The 16664-nt window shown below is 42.8% G+C and overlaps 2 protein-coding genes across 2 annotated transcripts in view; both read right to left on the bottom strand.

The window, feature by feature from the left end:
• Positions 1-1712: 1712 nt before the first annotated feature.
• LOC311140394 (NACHT, LRR and PYD domains-containing protein 3-like) lies at positions 1713-15524 on the bottom strand (the record flags this gene model as incomplete). The annotated part of the gene is made up of 7 exons (XM_084175429.1): positions 1713-3686; positions 4291-4384; positions 6899-7090; positions 8206-8370; positions 11764-11928; positions 13177-13345; positions 13681-15524. 7 exons carry the CDS (start codon positions 15522-15524, stop codon positions 3163-3165), a joined length of 3153 nt encoding a protein of 1050 aa, XP_084031555.1. The 3' UTR covers positions 1713-3162.
• The window catches only part of LOC311140402 (uncharacterized protein), a gene marked incomplete at its 5' end in the record, with an annotated part of 6125 nt that continues 4974 nt past the window's right edge, over positions 15514-16664 (bottom strand). Inside the window, one exon of the mRNA XM_084175440.1 lies at positions 15514-15882. Coding sequence (XP_084031566.1) covers positions 15588-15882 — 295 coding nt within the window. The 3' untranslated portion in view covers positions 15514-15587. The remainder of the gene's footprint in view (positions 15883-16664) is intronic.

The following is a 16664-nucleotide window of genomic DNA, read 5'->3' on the forward strand; positions in this document are numbered from 1 at the left end:
CGTTCCTGCTCTACGCACCAAGCCAGGGGTGCGCGTCGTCAGTCCAGCACAACCCGTGACTGGGTTACCGGTGCCTGGTCAGGTACCGGTCAGCTGCTCCACACCGGAGCCTAAGCAATCCGCTCCTACGATGTCCAGTCCAGCTCCAGCCAGCGGGGCCAGACCAGACCAGGGGCGCTACGGGGGGATGGTTGAAGGGTGGTGGTCAAGCCCGGAGCCGGAACCGCCTTCTCAATCAGAGGCAACGAGTATCAGCTGTTGCTTGTTGTCTCTGATTGGGAGCCATACTTAAGCAGCCAGTTTTCCCACAGTATTTGTGGGATCTTGTTCCGTGTTGGTTTATGTTTGTTAACCAAGGACGTCACGTTATCGTTTGTTGTTTTGTTCGTGTTGGAATCATTAAATAAATAAGTATGTTTGCAAATAACGCTGCGCGTTGGTCCTCCTCCTTCGACGATCGTGACAATCATTTAGAATGAACCTCTTTGGGGCGATGCTATGCATAGCAGGTACATCTAGCTTAAAGACTAGCGTCTAAGGGTATGGTTTATTAACTCCCTCAGTTGGGGAGGGGGTTGGTGGGTTTGCGGTAGGGTCAGGGTATTAGCTCACCAGATGGTTACTATTTTATACTTTCATCATTTCATTTAGTTTCTATCTTTTTCCCTCTTTCTTATTATCTTTAAAGATGTCTGCTCCTAATAACTATACATTTATGACACTTAACATTAAGGTACTGTAATGAATACTCAGGGAGAAAAAGGTGTAGATTCAAGCGCAGAGCGGCAGGTGTGTATTACGCCTTTACAGAAGACAGGAATCGTGGTCACAGGCAGGCAATGGTCATACACAGGTAGGCAAACAGGCAGGTGAATCAAAACTAGGACTGAAGGCTAAAACTGGTTCTCACAAACGAGCTAGGAAAAGGCTTAGTAACTAGTGGTTCTGGTGAAAAATGTATTTTAAGTATCTCCACAATATCCCCATACGTCTTATTACCTGTTCTGTCTGGCTGTAGCAGGCTGCCTAGTAAATTAAATGTATTTGGCCCCATTACACTAAAACATGTAGGCACAATGTTGTCCTCATCCATGTCATTTACAATAACAAAATATTCAAACTGTTCTGTATATGAGCTCCAGTGCTCAATACTTTCATCAAACTGTCCAATGTTTCCAACAATTCCAGCCATTTTAAATTTCTCAATAGGCTCCTGATTGTCACTCACTTCAATATTGTTCTCAACCACAGCAATATTTTCCTCAGTCCCGTGATCTTCATTCACTTCACTGACTGACGTTTCCTCCTAAATTCGCTCATTTAGCAGTTTTAATTAAAAGGTTTGTCTTCACAGTTGAATAAATGTCCTTTCCTTTAATCACTGTATATTCCTCCCTTTTAATCACGTTGTTTTCCCGCTCCGATGTCCGTCTCCAGTCCTTTTCTGCCGTCCATGACGATGTTAACTCTCTTTCTTAGCTAGCTCAACTATGCACTTGCCTCTGCTAGCAATACACTGTGCTAACATTATCCTAGACTGGACCACAGAAAATAACAGTTTTAAACAGTTGTAAAACCCCACTTCTTCCAGACAGAATAGTTCCTGAAGATTCGGACTTACTCATCGCCAATCTGTTGTTATGTCTCGTGGGTTTCATAACCACGTCTGTACAACAATTCAATAATGATGAGACAGGAGACAGGAATCAGTTCAACCATTTATCTGGAACGTGATCATCTCAACAAATACAAACCCCCATGATGCTCTGCGGCACAATTCCAATACACAGTAAATACATAAGTAAATAGACACGAAATCAAACTCAGAGGATTTTAAATGTTCAGTTGTAGAAAGTAGGGCCATGGGATAGGGTCAGAAAGGTCAGTATGTTTGATAACTGGTTACAGAGGTGACATAACAAGCATAAGGTCCATTATAACACAGTGAAGTAGAGGTGGGAGCTAAAAGCAGACATGGACAGTGAGACGGTGTGAGGAGGTCAGGGGTGTGTGTGTGTCCAGTGTGTGTCCTGTGTGTGTGTGTGTGTGTGTGTGTGTGTGTGTGTGTGAGTGTGTGTGTATGTCCAGTGTGTGTGTGTGTGTGTCCAGTGTGTGTGCGTGTGTGTGTCCACTGTTTGTGTGTGTGTCCATTGTGTGTGTGTGTGTGTCCATTGTGTGTGTGTGTGTATCCAGTGTGTGTGCGCGTGTGTCCACTGTTTGTGTGTGTGTCTAGTGTGTTTGTGTTTGTGTGTGTGTGTGTATCCAGTGTGTGTTCAGTGTGTGTGTCCAGTGTTTGTGTGTGTGTGTGTGTGTGTGTTCAGCATGTGTGTGTTCAGTGTGTGTGTGTCCAGGGTGTGTGTGTCTAGTGTGTGTGTGTGTTCAGTGTGTTTGTGTGTGAGTCCAGTGTGTGTGTTCAGTGTGTGTGTGTGTGTGTTCAGTGTGTGTGTGTGTGTCTCGTGTGTGTTGTTGTGTCCCAAGTGTGTTTGTGTATGTGTGTGTGTGTGTCCAGTGTGTGTGTGTGTGTGTGTGTCCAGTGTGTGTGTATGTGTGTGTGTGTGTGTGTTTGTCCTGCGTGTGTCTGTCCAGCGTGTGTGTGTGTGTGTGTGTGTGTGTGTGTGTGTGTGTGTGTGTGTGTGTGTGTGTGTGTGTGTATGTGTGTCCATTGTGTGTGTGTCCAGTGTGTGTGTGTGTGTCCAGTGTGAGTGTGTCCAGTGTGTGTGTGTCCAGTGTGTGTGTTTGTGTGTGTGTGTGTGTTTGTGTGTGTCCAGTGTATGTGTGTGTGTGTGTGTGTGTGTGTGTGTGTGTGTGTGTGTGTGTGTGTGTGTGTTTGTGTCCAGTGTGTGTGTTTGTGTGTCCAGTATGTGTCCAGTGTGTATGTGTCCAGTGTGTGTGTTTGTCCAGTGTGTGTGTTAGTGTGTGTGTGTGTGTGTGTGTGTTTGTGTGTGTGTGTGTTTGTGTCCAGTGTGTGTGTTTGTGTGTGTGTGTGTGTTTGTGTCCAGTGTGTGTGTTTGTGTCCAGTGTGTGTGTTTGTGTGTCCAGTATGTGTCCAGTGTGTATGTGTCCAGTGTGTGTGTTTGTCCAGTGTGTGTGTTTAATGTGTTTGTGTGTGTGTGTGCCCAGTGTGTGTGTGTGTGTGTGTGTCAGTGTTACCATGGTTATTATTTACAGGGACACTGAGGAGTCAACATCAACCCTAAACCCTGGATAGAGGGGCTCAGTGAATGTGGTGTAGAATGTGTACAGGTGGGTCAGTGTGTCAGAGGAGACTCTGTAGAAGGACAGAGTGCCGGCTGGCCAGTCCAGATACACTCCTACTCTGTGGGAGCTGGAGGAGCGGACGTCTATGGTAGTGGACTTATTATTGTGACAGGCAGAGTAACTGTTGAGGAGGCAGATCAGACTCCAGGACTTGTCATTACATCCAATCACACAGTCACTACCCCCTCCTCTCCTGCTGATTCCTTTATATGCCACTCCTATAACAGCCCTGCTCCCACTCCTCTCTACCTCCCAGTAACAGCGCCCAGTCAGACCCTCTCTACACAGCACCTGTTCACAGTCCTCAAATCTCTCTGGGTGATCAGGATACGGCTGCTTCTCTCTCCTCCATGTCACCTTTCTGTTCTCCTCAGACAGAGAGAGGAATCTGTTTACTGTGTTTAGGTCCAGTGTGAGATCACAGACATCTGATGGATGAAACCAGACACAATATTAGAAATCATCATCATTCACATTAGAATGTTAACTCACTTTTCACTAATTCATTTAATGTAAATGTTTCTAGGTATCAAAAGGAGAGGTTAAGGTAACTTGAGACTTGTTGAATGATCATATGTTATACTGTATAGTAATATAAAACACACTTATTCCCATTAATTACACACACACACACACACACATCCTGAACACACACTCACTGGAAACACACACACACACACACACATTTCTAACGTAACACGAACACGCAACACACACAGACATTAATTACATACACACACACACACATCCTGAATACACATACACCCTGAACACACACACACACACACCTTCATGCATGCATGCATGAAAACACACACACACATTTCTAAAGTAACACAAACACGCCACACACACACACACACATTGTCAAAGCAACTCTTTGTAAACTTTGGTGTCCCTGATTTGTGCTTCTGTAGAACTACAGCTGATATTTAATATGACCAAGTAAGTAATGATGGTGGTCTCTGACTTTGACTTCACTTGAATTAAGACTTATTCTTAGTCATATTCTTCACAGCAGTCAACACTCACATTTTCTAAGTCCAGGTTTCATTGTGTTCTCTCCACCATGTTCCACACTGTAGCGGTAAGCAGAAGAACAGACAGTCATTGAGGGATACACCTGAACTCACACACACACACACACACACACACACACACACACACACACACACACACACACACACACACACACACACACACACACACACACACACACACCCCTACAGTCAGCATGTAACTTTGTGTGTGTCTAGTGTGTACAGTGTTTGTGTGTGTGTGTCCTTTGTGTGTATGTGTCCAGTGTGTGTGTACGGTGTGTGTGTGTGTGTCCAGTGTGTGTGAGTGTGTGTGTGTGTGTATTTGTGTGTGTGTTTCCTTTTTGTGTGTCTGGGACCAGTGTGTGTGTGTGTGTGTGTGTGTGTGTGTGTGTGTGTGTGTGTGTGTGTGTGTCCAGTTTCTGTTTGTATGTGTGTCAAGTATGTGTGTGTGTGTGTCCAGTGTGTGTGTGTGAGTCCAGTGTGTGTCCAGTGTGTTTGTGTGTGTGTCCAGTGTGTGTGTGTGTCCTGTGTGTGTGTGTAGGTGTGTGTGTGTTTGTCCAGTGAGAGTGTGTGTCCAGTGTGTGTGTGTGTGTGAGTGTGTGTGTCCATTGTGTGTGAGTGTGTGTGTGTGTGTCCAGTGTGTGTGTGTGTGTGGGTCCAGTGTGTGTGTGTGTGTGTGTGTGTGTCTGTGTGTGTGTGTGTGTGTGTGTGTGTGTGTGTGTATTTGTGTGTGTGTTTCCTTTTTGTGTGTCTGGGACCAGTGTGTGTGTGTGTGTGTGTGTGTGTGTGTGTCCAGTTTGTGTGTGTATGTGTGTCAAGTGTGTGTGTGTCCAGTGTGTGTGTGTGTGTGTCCAGTGTGTGTGTGTGAGTCCAGTGTGTGTCCAGTGTGTTAGTGTGTGTGTCCAGTGTGTGTGTGTGTCCTGTGTGTGTGTGTGTGTAGGTGTGTGTGTGTTTGTCCAGTGTGCGTGTGTGTCCAGTGTGTGTGTGTGTGTGTGTGTGTGTGTGTGCCCAGTGTGTGTTTGTGTCCAGTCTGTGTGTGTGTGTCTGTGTATCCATTGTGTGTGAGTGTGTGTGTGTGTGTGTCCATAGTGTGTGAGTGTGTGCGTGTGTGTCCAGTGTGTGTGTGTGGGTCCAGTGTGTGTGTGTGTGTGTGTGTGTGTCTGTGTGTGTGTGTGGGTCCAGTGTGTGAGTGTGTGTGTGTGTCCAGTGTGTGTGTGTGTGTGTGTGTGTGTGTGTGTGTGTGTGTGTGTGTGTGTGTCCACTGTCTGTGTGTGTGTGTATTTGTGTGTGTGTTTCCTTTTTGTGTGTCTGGGACCAGTGTGTGTGTGTGTGTATGTGTGTCAAGAGTGTGTGTGTCCAGTGTGTGTGTCTGTGTGTATCCTTTGTGTATGTGTCCAGTGTGTGTATGCGTGTCCAGTTTGTGTGTGTGTGTCCAGTGTGTGTGTGTGTGTGTGTGAGTCCAGTGTGTGTCCAGTGTGTGTGTGTGTGCGTGTGTGTCCAGTGTGTGTGTGCGTGTGTGTGTGTGCCCAGTGTGTGTGTGTGTCCAGTGTGTGTATATGTGTGTCCTTTGTGTGTGTGTGTGTGTGTCCACTTTGTGTGTGTCTAGTGTGTGTGTGTGTGTGTGTGTGTGTGTGTGTGTGTCTGTCCAGTGTGTGTCCAGTGTGTTTGTGTGTGTGTGTGTGTCCACTCTGTGTGTGTGTGTGTGTGTGTCCAGTGTGTGAGTGTGTGTGTGTCCAGTGTGTGTCCAGTGTGTTGTGTGTGTATCCAGTGTGTTTGTGTGTCCATTGTGTGTGTGTGTGTGTGTGTGTGTGTGTCCAGTTTGTGTGTTTGTCCAGTGTGGGTGTGTGTGTGTGAGTGTGTGTGTCCAGTGTGTGTGTGTGTGTGTGTGTGCACGTGTATCAGGACACACACTGGACACACACACACACTGGACCCACAAACACACACACACACTCACGCACTGGACACACACATACACACACACACACACACACACACACACACACACACACACACACACACACACACACACAAACACACACTAACACTAACACACACACACACACTGGACACACACACACACGCACTGGACACACACACACACACTGGACACACACACACGCACTGGACACACACATACACACACACACACACACACTGGACACACACACACACACACACACACACACACACACACACACACACTCACACTAACACTAACATACACACACACTGGACACACACACACACACACACACTGGACACACACAGACACACACACCGGGGACACACACAAACACACACACACACACTGGACACACACTGGACACACACACACACACTGGACACACACACACACTGGACACACACACACACACTGGACACACACACTGGACACACACACACACACTGGACACACACACACACTGGACACACACACACACACTGGACACACACGCACACTGGACCCACACACACACACACTGGACACACACACACACTCACACACACACACACAGTCTTTATATAACTTAGTCCAAGTGGTGGTCAGAATGTTTGTCTTAACTAGCCTGATAACTCCAACATGTCTGATATGAACATTGACATAAACCCTCTACATACTTGAGTTTCTCCAGTCTGCAGTGTGGATCCTCCAGTCCAGCAGAGAGCAGTCTGACTCCTGAGTCTCCTGGGTGATTGTAGCTCAGGTCCAGCTCTCTCAGGTGTGAGGGGTTTGAATTCAGAGCTGAGACCAGAGAAGCACAGCCTTCCTCTGTGACTAGACAGCCTGACAGCCTGCAAAGAGTCAAATCATATTAAAACCACACTGCTATTCTTTGGTGGTGAAAATAGTGGCAGTATATTTTTTTCACAGTTTAGAAATGAAAGCATTTATGTATCTATTCCCCCTATTTAAAAAAGTCATAATCCCCCTATTTGGAAAAAGTCATAAGTATTCTGACCATTTGACTTATAGTGTATTAAAGTTGTCAAAAGTTGAGTATTTGGTTGTAAACTCATTGGTTGCATTTGCAGTTTGTTTTGGTTGTGTTTTGGGTTATGTTTTGTCCAATAGTAACTGAATGGTGGATGATGACTGGATTAATCTTCTGTCTAAGTGAGTAGATAACAGGTTTCTAAACACTACTAAATTAATCCTGATGATGACATGATTAAGACAAATCATGAATGAATCATGAATTATAATGAGTGAGAAAGTTACAGAGGCTACAACAAAACATGCTAACCTCTCACCATTACCAAAAACAGAGGGGGTATGATCCTTGTTCCTCTGTAACTTTCTCATTCATCATCATTCACAATTCATTCATGATTATTCATAATCATGGTAGCATCCACATGAACGTAGAAGTGTTCAGAAACATCTTCTATTCTTACTGACAATACAAGTGAAGTGACTCCAAAATGACAGGACATTATTCACCATTCAGTTTCTATTGGGAAAAACATCATCCAAAACACAACCAAGACAAACTGCAAATGTATTCAACAAGTTTGTAGAATCACAGGCTTGATGTAATCACTGCAGGCAAAGAATATTCAAAGACCAAACACTAAAACACTAAACATTGGACTAAATTAATTTGTCCAAATAGTTATGACTTTTTCAAATGGTAGAACTAGAGAACTACATACATAGAGTGCTTTCATTTCTAAACAGTAAAACAGGTATGTATGAATACCCTCAAATAAAAAGTGACATTCTGTACTGTTGCCTAATATGAAACAATTTCAAATCCAAAATGCTGGAGCATAGCACCAAATGTAAAACTGTAAGCTTCACTGTCCAAACACATATGGTGTGGACTATGTGTGCCTGGTAAACACATGTGGATCTGGTGAACAGTTATCACTTGTTGACCAACTACAGGAATACTGACCTCAGAGTCTCCAGTTTACAGTGGGGATTCCCCAGTCCAGCAGAGAGCAGCTTCACTCCTGAATCCTTCAGGTCATTGTTACTCAGATCCAGCTCTCTCAGGTGTGAGGGGTTTGACTTCAGAGCTGAGACCAGAGAAGCACAGCCTTCCTCTGTGACTAGACAGCCTGACAGCCTGCAAAGAGTCAAATCATATTAAAACCACATTGCTATTCTTTGGTGGTCAAAATAGTGGCAGTATATTTTTTTCAACATATTCAGATATATCAGTGTCCTGAAACCTGCCATATCTATTCATAAATGAATGTTTCATTATTAGAAATGACAAATTATCAAAGTATTGCATGTAGATAGAAAAATGTATAAAACAAATATTTGAGTAGACTGACCAGAGCAGTTTAAAAAGCAGTATCAGTCAAAAGACAGACAGTGAGGTATCAGATTTAGATTGTATTGAGTATACAGTCCACACCATATCTAGTTTGACAGTGAAACTGACATTTTAAATGTGGCTCTATAATCCAGCATTTTGGATTTGAGATCAAATGTTTCATATGAGGTGACAGTATATAATGTCACCTTTTATTTGAGGGTATTTTAATACTTATCTGTTTCACCGTTTAGAAATGAAAGCACTTTATGTTACTAGTCCCCCCCATTTGACGAAGTCAAACGTATTCTGACCATTTCACTTATAGTGTATTAAAGTAGTCAAAAGTTTAGTATTTGGTTCCAAACTCGTTGGTTGCATTTGCAGTTTGTTTTGGGTTATGTTTTGCCCAATAGTAACTGAATGGTGGATGATGACTGGAGTAATTTTCTGTCTAAGTGAGTAGATAACAGGTTTCTGTAGCTGTGCCACTAGAGATCCTGGTTCGAATCCAGGCTCTGTCGTAGCCGGCCGCGACCGGGAGACCCATGGGGCGGCGCACAATTGGCCCAGCGTCGTCCAGGGTAGGGGAGGGAATGGCCGGCAGGGATGTAGTTTGGTTGGTAGAGCATGGCGTTTGCAACGCTAGGGTTGTGGGTTCGATTCCCACGGGGGGCCAGTATGAAAAAATTTAATAAAAAATAATGTATGCACTCACTAACTGGAAGTCGCTCTGGATAAGAGCGTCTGCTAAATGACTAAAATGTAAATGTTTCTAAACACTACTAAATGAATCCTAATGATGCCATGATTAAGAAAAATTATGAATGAATCATGAATAATAATGAGTGAGAAAGTTACAGAGGCTACAACAAAACATGCTAACCTCTCACCATTACCAATAACAGAGGGGGTATGATCCTTGTTCCTCTGTAACTTTCTCATTCATCATCATTCACGATTCATTCATGATTATTCATAATCATAGTAGAATCCACATGAATGTAGAAGTGTTCAGAAACATCTTCTATTCTTACTGACAATACAAGTGAAGTGACTCCAAAATGACAGGACATTATTCACCATTCAGTTTCTATTGGGAAAAACATCATCCAAAACACAACCAAGACAAACTGCAAATGCATTCAACAAGTTTGTAGAATCACAAGCTTGATGTAATCACTGCAGGCAAAGAATATTCAAAGACCAAACACTAAAACACTAAACATTGGACTAAATTAATTTGTCCAAATACTTATGACTTTTTCAAATGGGAGAACTACATACATTAAGTGCTTTAATTTCTAAACAGTAAAACAGGTACAGTCGTATGAAAAAGTTTGGGCACCCCTGACAATTTCCATGATTTCCATTTATAAATAATTGGGTGTTTGGATGAGCAATTTCATTTTGATCTATCAAATAACTGATGGACACAGTCATATTTCAGTAGTGAAATTAGGTTTATTGGATTAACAGAAAATATATATGAAATATGCATCAAAATGAAATTAGACAGGTGCATAAATTTGGGCACCCCAACAGAAAAATCACATCAATATTTAGTAGAGCCTCCTTTTGCTAAAATAACAGCCTCTAGACGCTTCCTATAGCCTCTAATGAGTGTCTGGATTCTGGATGAAGGTATTTTGGACCATTTCTCCTTACAAAACATCTCCACTTCAGTTAGGTTTGATGGTTGCCGAGCATGGACAGCCTGCTTCAAATCATCCCACAGATTCTCAATGATATTCAGGTCTGGGGACTGGGATGGCCATTCCAGAACATTGTACTTGTTCCTCTGCATAAATGCCCGGGTAGATTTTGAGCAGTGTTTTGGGTCGTTGTCTTGTTGGAATATTCAGCCCCGGCGTAACTTCGACTTTGTGTCTGATTCTTCAACATTATTCCCAAGAATCTGCTGATATTGAGTGGAATCCATGCGACCCTCAACTTTAACAATATTCCCAGTACCGGCACTGGCCATACAGCCCCACAGCATGATGAACCCCCACCAAATTTGACTGTGGGTAGCAAGTGTTTTTCTTGGAACGCTGTGTTCTTTTGCCGCCATGCATAACGCCCCTTGTTATGACCAAATAACTAAATATTTGTTTCATCAGTCCACAGCACCTTATTCCAAAATGAAGCTGGCTTGTCCAAATGTGCGTTTGCATACCTCAAGCGACTCTGTTTGTGGCGTGTGGCAGAAAAGGCTTCTTCCGCATCACTCTCCCGTACAGCTTCTCCTTGTGCAAAGTGCGCTGAATTGTTGAACGATGCACAGTGACACCATCTGCAGCAAGATGATGTTGTAGGTCTTTGGAAGTGGTCTGTGGGCTGTTTTTGACCGTTCTCACCATCCTTCGCCTTTGCCTCTCCGATATTTTACTTGGCCTGCCACTTCCGGCCTTAACAAGAACTGTGCCTGTGGTCTTCCATTTCTTCACAATGTTCCTCACAGTGGACACTCAGAGCTTACATCTCTGCGATAGCTTTTTGTATCCTTCCCCTAAACCATAATGTTGAACAATCTTTGTTTTCAGGTCATTTGAGAGTTGTTTTGAGGCCCCCATGTTGCCACTCTTCAGAGGAGAGTCAAAGAGAACAACAACTTGCAATTGGCCACCTTAAATACATTTTCTCATGATTGGATGCATGTGTCTATGAAGTTCAAGGCTTAATGAGTTCACCAAACCAATTGTGTGTTCCAATGAATCAGTGCTAAGTAGTTACAGGTATTCAAATCAACAGAATGACAAGGGTGCCCACATTTTTGCATAGCCTATTTTTCACATCTGATTTAATTTCATACAACTTAATATTGCTACACTAAAAATCTTTGTCTGGACAATACCCCAGTACTCAGCTTTTATTAGAAAATGAATGGCATGCCACTGTGATCATTTTCTGTGATGACAGAGTAAATTATTATGCAGCCTCAGAGGGGTGCCCAAACTTTTTCATACGACTGTATGTATGAATACCCTCAAATAAAAAGTGACATTATATACTGTCACCTAATATGAAACATTATATCTCAAATCCAAAATGCTGGAGCATAGCACCAAATGTAAAACTGTAAGCTTCATTGTCCAAACACATATGGTGTGGACTATGTGTGCCTGGTAAACACATGTGGATCTGGTGAACAGTTATCACTTGTTGACCAACTACAGGAATACTGACCTCAGAGTCTCCAGTTTACAGTGGGGATTCCCCAGTCCAGCAGAGAGCAGCTTCACTCCTGAATCCTTCAGGTCATTGTTACTCAGATCCAGCTCTCTCAGGTGTGAGGGGTTTGACTTCAGAGCTGAGACCAGAGAAGCACAGCCTTCCTCTGTGACTAGACAGCCTGACAGCCTGCAAAGAGTCAAATCATATTAAAACCACACTGCTATTTTTTGGTGGTGAAAATAGTGGCAATATATTTTTTCAACATATTCAGATATATCAGTGTCCTGAAACCTGACATATCTATTCATAAATTAATGTATCATTATTTGAAATTATCAAATTATTGCTTGTAGATAGAAAAATGTTTGTACAAATATTTGAGTAGACTGACCAGAGCAGTTTAAAAAGCAGTATCAGTCAAAAGACAGACAGTGAGGTATCAGATTTAGATTGACTTTATGTATCTAGTCCCCCATTTGAAGAAGTCAAAAGTATTCTGACCAATTCACTTATAGTGTATTAAAGTAGTCAAAAGTTTAGTATTTGGTCCCAAACTCGTTGGTTGCATTTGCAGTTTGTTTTGGTTGTGTTTTGGGTTATGTTTTGCCCGATAGTAACTGAATGGTGGATGATGACTGGAGTAATTTTCTGTCTAAGTGAGTAGATAACATGTTTCTAAACACTACTAAATTAATCCTGATGATGCCATGATTAAGAATAATCATGAATGAATCATGAATAATAATGAGTGAGAGAGTTACAGAGGCTACAACAAAACATGCTAACCTCTCACCATTACCAATAACAGAGGGGGTATGATCCTTGTTCCTCTGTAACTTTCTCATTCATCATCATTCACGATTCATTCATGATTATTCATAATCATGGTAGCATCCACATGAATGTAGAAGTGTTCAGAAACATCTTCTATTCTTACTGACAATACAAGTGAAGTGACTCCAAAATGACAGGACATTATTCACCATTCAGTTTCTATTGGGAAAAACATAATCCAAAACACAACCAAGACAAACTGCAAATGTATTCAACAAGTTTGTAGAATCACAAGCTTGATGTAATCACTGTGGGTAAGGAATATGGGACCACATACTACACTTTGGACTAAATTAATTTGTCCAAATACTTATGACTTTTTCAAATGGGAGAACTAGATACATAAAGTGCTTTCATTTCTAAACAGTACAACAGGTATGTATGAATACCCTCAAATAAAAAGTGACATTCTGTACTGTTGCCTAATATGAAACATTATATCTCAAATCCAAAATGATGGAGCATAGCACCAAATGTAAAACTGTAAGCTTCACTGTCCAAACACATATGTTGTGGACTATGTGTGCCTGGTAAACACATGTGGATCTGGTGAACAGTTATCACTTGTTGACCAACTACAGGAATACTGACCTCAGAGTCTCCAGTTTACAGTGGGGATTCCCCAGTCCAGCAGAGAGCAGCTTCACTCCTGAATCCTTCAGGTCATTGTTACTCAGATCCAGCGCTCTCAGGTTTGAGGGGTTTAAACTGAGAGCTGAGGCCAACACTTCACAGGATGTGTCTGTGAGTTTACAGCCAGTGAGTCTGTCAACAGAGTAAATACCATGAGGGACAGGTTGTATTAAAATGTTACATTTAGCTTTTCCTGCTTACACTGTTACCCCTGCACTAATAATGTGAACACTGTGTATAGATGTCTCAATGCTACAACTTTTCTGATCCGTTTTATATTACAGTTTGTTTAAGACTTTTCAGCTGATAGAAAGTTTAGTCAGCCAATGAAAATATTGTTGTTCTTACATACAGTCAAGTTTGGTCTGAGGGATAGTCACATGAGTACTTACAGATCCAGTCAGCCAATAAAAATGCTGCTGTAACTACAATGTATTTTGTTGTGGGATATTTCCATGAATACTTACAGAGCTTTCCTGCAGCCTCTCACAGCTGGGAGCAGTCTCCTACGACCCTCCTCTGATGTCTTGTATACCTTCGGGTCAAACACATCCAGAACCTCCTCTGATATCTGTAGCATGTAGGCCAGAGCTGAACACTGAGAATGTGTGAGGTTTTTGGATCTCTTCTCTGACCTCAAGTACGCTTGGATTTCCTCCTGTACTGAATGGTCTTTCATCTCTATCAGACAGTGGAAGAGATTGATGCACCTCTCAGGGGAGATGTTCTTCCTCTGCATCACCTTAAGGGATCGGATTGTTTTCTGGATGCTGTCTGGACTGCTTTCTGTCTGTGTCACCAGACCTCGTAGGAGTTTCTGATTGGACTCCAGTGACAAGCCATGAAGGAAGCGGACAAAGAGGTCCAGGTGTCCGTTCTTGCTCGCCAAGGCTTTATCCACGGTACTCTTCAGCAGCTCATGCGAGGTTAGCTCTTCAGATGCAGCTCTAGACTTTCTCTTGAGGAAGGGCTTCAGTGCATCCATGTTCTTGGTTGTGTAACAATGGTACATGTAGACAGCTGAGAGAAACTCCTGAATGCTCAGATGAACAAAGCAGTACACCACTCTCTGAAATAACACAGACTCTTCTTTAAAGATTTGTGTGCACACTCCTGAGTACACTGAGGCTTCTTTGACATCAATGCCACACTCTTTCAGGTCTTCTTCATAGAACATGAGATTACCCTTCTCCAGATTTTCAAACGCCAGCTTCCCCAGCTTCAGAAGAATTTCCTTATCTGACTCCATGAGCTCCTGTTGATCCATCTCATCTCTTCCATGATATTTCTGGTTCTTCAGGCTGGTCTGAATGAGCAGGAAATGTATTGCCATCTCAGTCAGAGTCGTGGGAATCTCTCTACTCTTGTCTGTACTCAACATGTGCTCAAGGACTATTGCAGAAATCCAACAGAGCACTGGCATGTGGCACATGATGTGGAGGCTCCTTGATGTCTTTATGTGTGAGATGATTCTGCTGGCCAGGTCCTCATCACTGAATCTCTTCCTGAAGTACTCCTCCTTCTGTGGGTCATTGAACCCTCGTACCTCTGTCACCTGGTCAACATACTTAGGGGGGATCTGATTGGTTGCTGCTGGTCGGGAGGTTATCCATAGGAGAGCAGAGGGAAGCAGATTCCCCTTGATGAGGTTTGTCAGCAGAACATCGACAGACGATGTCTGGGTGACATCAGACACCTTTTCATTGTGCTGGAAATCCAATGGAAGTCTGCTTTCATCCAAACCATCAAAGATGAACATAGCTTTACAGGCAGTGAGTTTCTTTGCATTGCCTATGTCTAGTTCTGTGTGGAAGCCATTTAAAAGTCTGAGAAGACTGTACTGGAGATCTTTAATCAAGTTCAGCTCCCGGAAAGGAAGCACAAATATGATATCCACATCTTGGTTCGCCTTCTCTTCAGCCCAGTCTAGGATTAACTTCTGCACAGAGACTGTTTTTCCGATGCCAGCGATGCCCTTCGTCAGCACAGTTCTGATGCTTCTCTCTTGGCCTGGTAAGGGTTTAAAGATGTCATTGCAGTGGATTGCTGTGTCATGTGAGGTTGGTGTCCTGGATGCTGTCTCTAGCTGCCACACCTCATGTTCATTGTTAACCCCTTCACTCTCTCCTTCTGTGATGTAGAGCTCTGTGTAAATCCTGTTGAGGGGAGTTTGGTTCCCTGCTTTTTCCATGCCTTCTATCACACATTCATACCTCCTTTTCAGACTGTCTTTATGGTTTACTATAGCTCTCTGCAGGTTGTCATTCACTACAAGGGAAGAGGAAAAATGATGTGTATCAGAAACATTCATTGACAGGATGAAAAGTGGGCCTTCCACAACTACAGTAACTTCTATTATCTCATAATATTGTAGTTAACTACTGTAAATCATATTAAGGTATTGACTTGGCCCACGTGTGCAAGTGGTCTTACTGTTTTCAGAGCCTCTTGTTTTATTGGGTTGACTCAGCTGCTGTAGTACAGGCCGTGTTCTGGATCTCTTTCTACACTGAGGACAGTCATAGTCTCCTGAAGGAGGAGGTTTCTCCCAGTATCTGGTGATGCACTGTCTGCAGAACCTGTGTCCACAGGTGATAGAGACTGGATCCCTCAGCACCTGCTGACACACTGCACACCTGGACAGATCCTCTGGCAGAGTAGACCTTCCACTATAGAGATAAAGGAGAGAGAGATTGTAGATGTTAATACTGATCCTCTAACCTAGTAGACCTTCCACTACAGAGATAAAGGAGAGAGAGATTGTAGATGTTAATACTGATCCTCTAACAGAGTAGACCATCCACTATAGATATAAAGGATAGAGAGATTGTAGATGTTAATACTGATCATTTAACAGAGTAGACCTTCCATAATAGATATAAAGGAGAGAGAGATTGTAGATGTTAATACTGATCCTTTAACAGAGTAGACCATCCACTACAGAGATAAAGGAGAGAGAGATTGTAGATGTTAATACTGATCCTCTAACAGAGTAGACCATCCACTACAGAGATAAAGGAGAGAGAGATTGTAGATGTTAATACTGATCCTTTAACAGAGTAGACCTTCCACTACAGAGATAAAGGAGAGAGAGAGAGATTGTAGATGTTAATACTGATCCTTTAACAGAGTGGACCTTCCACTACAGAGATAAAGGAGAGAGAGAGAGATTGTAGATGTTAATACTGATCCTCTAACAGAGTAGACCATCCACTATAGAGATAAAGGAGAGAGAGAGATTGTAGATGTTAATACTGATCCTTTAACAGAGTAGACCTTCCACTACAGAGATAAAGGAGAGAGAGAGATTGTAGATGTTAATACTGATCCTTTAACAGAGTAGACCTTCCACTACAGAGATAAAGGAGAGAGAGATTGTAAATGTTAATACTGATCCTTTAACAGAGTAGACCTTCCACTACAGAGATAAAGGAGAGAGAGATTGTAGATG

The sequence above is a fragment of the Coregonus lavaretus genome (assembly GCF_964263955.1).
Source record: "Coregonus lavaretus genome assembly, chromosome: 2".
NCBI lineage: Eukaryota > Metazoa > Chordata > Actinopteri > Salmoniformes > Salmonidae > Coregonus > Coregonus lavaretus.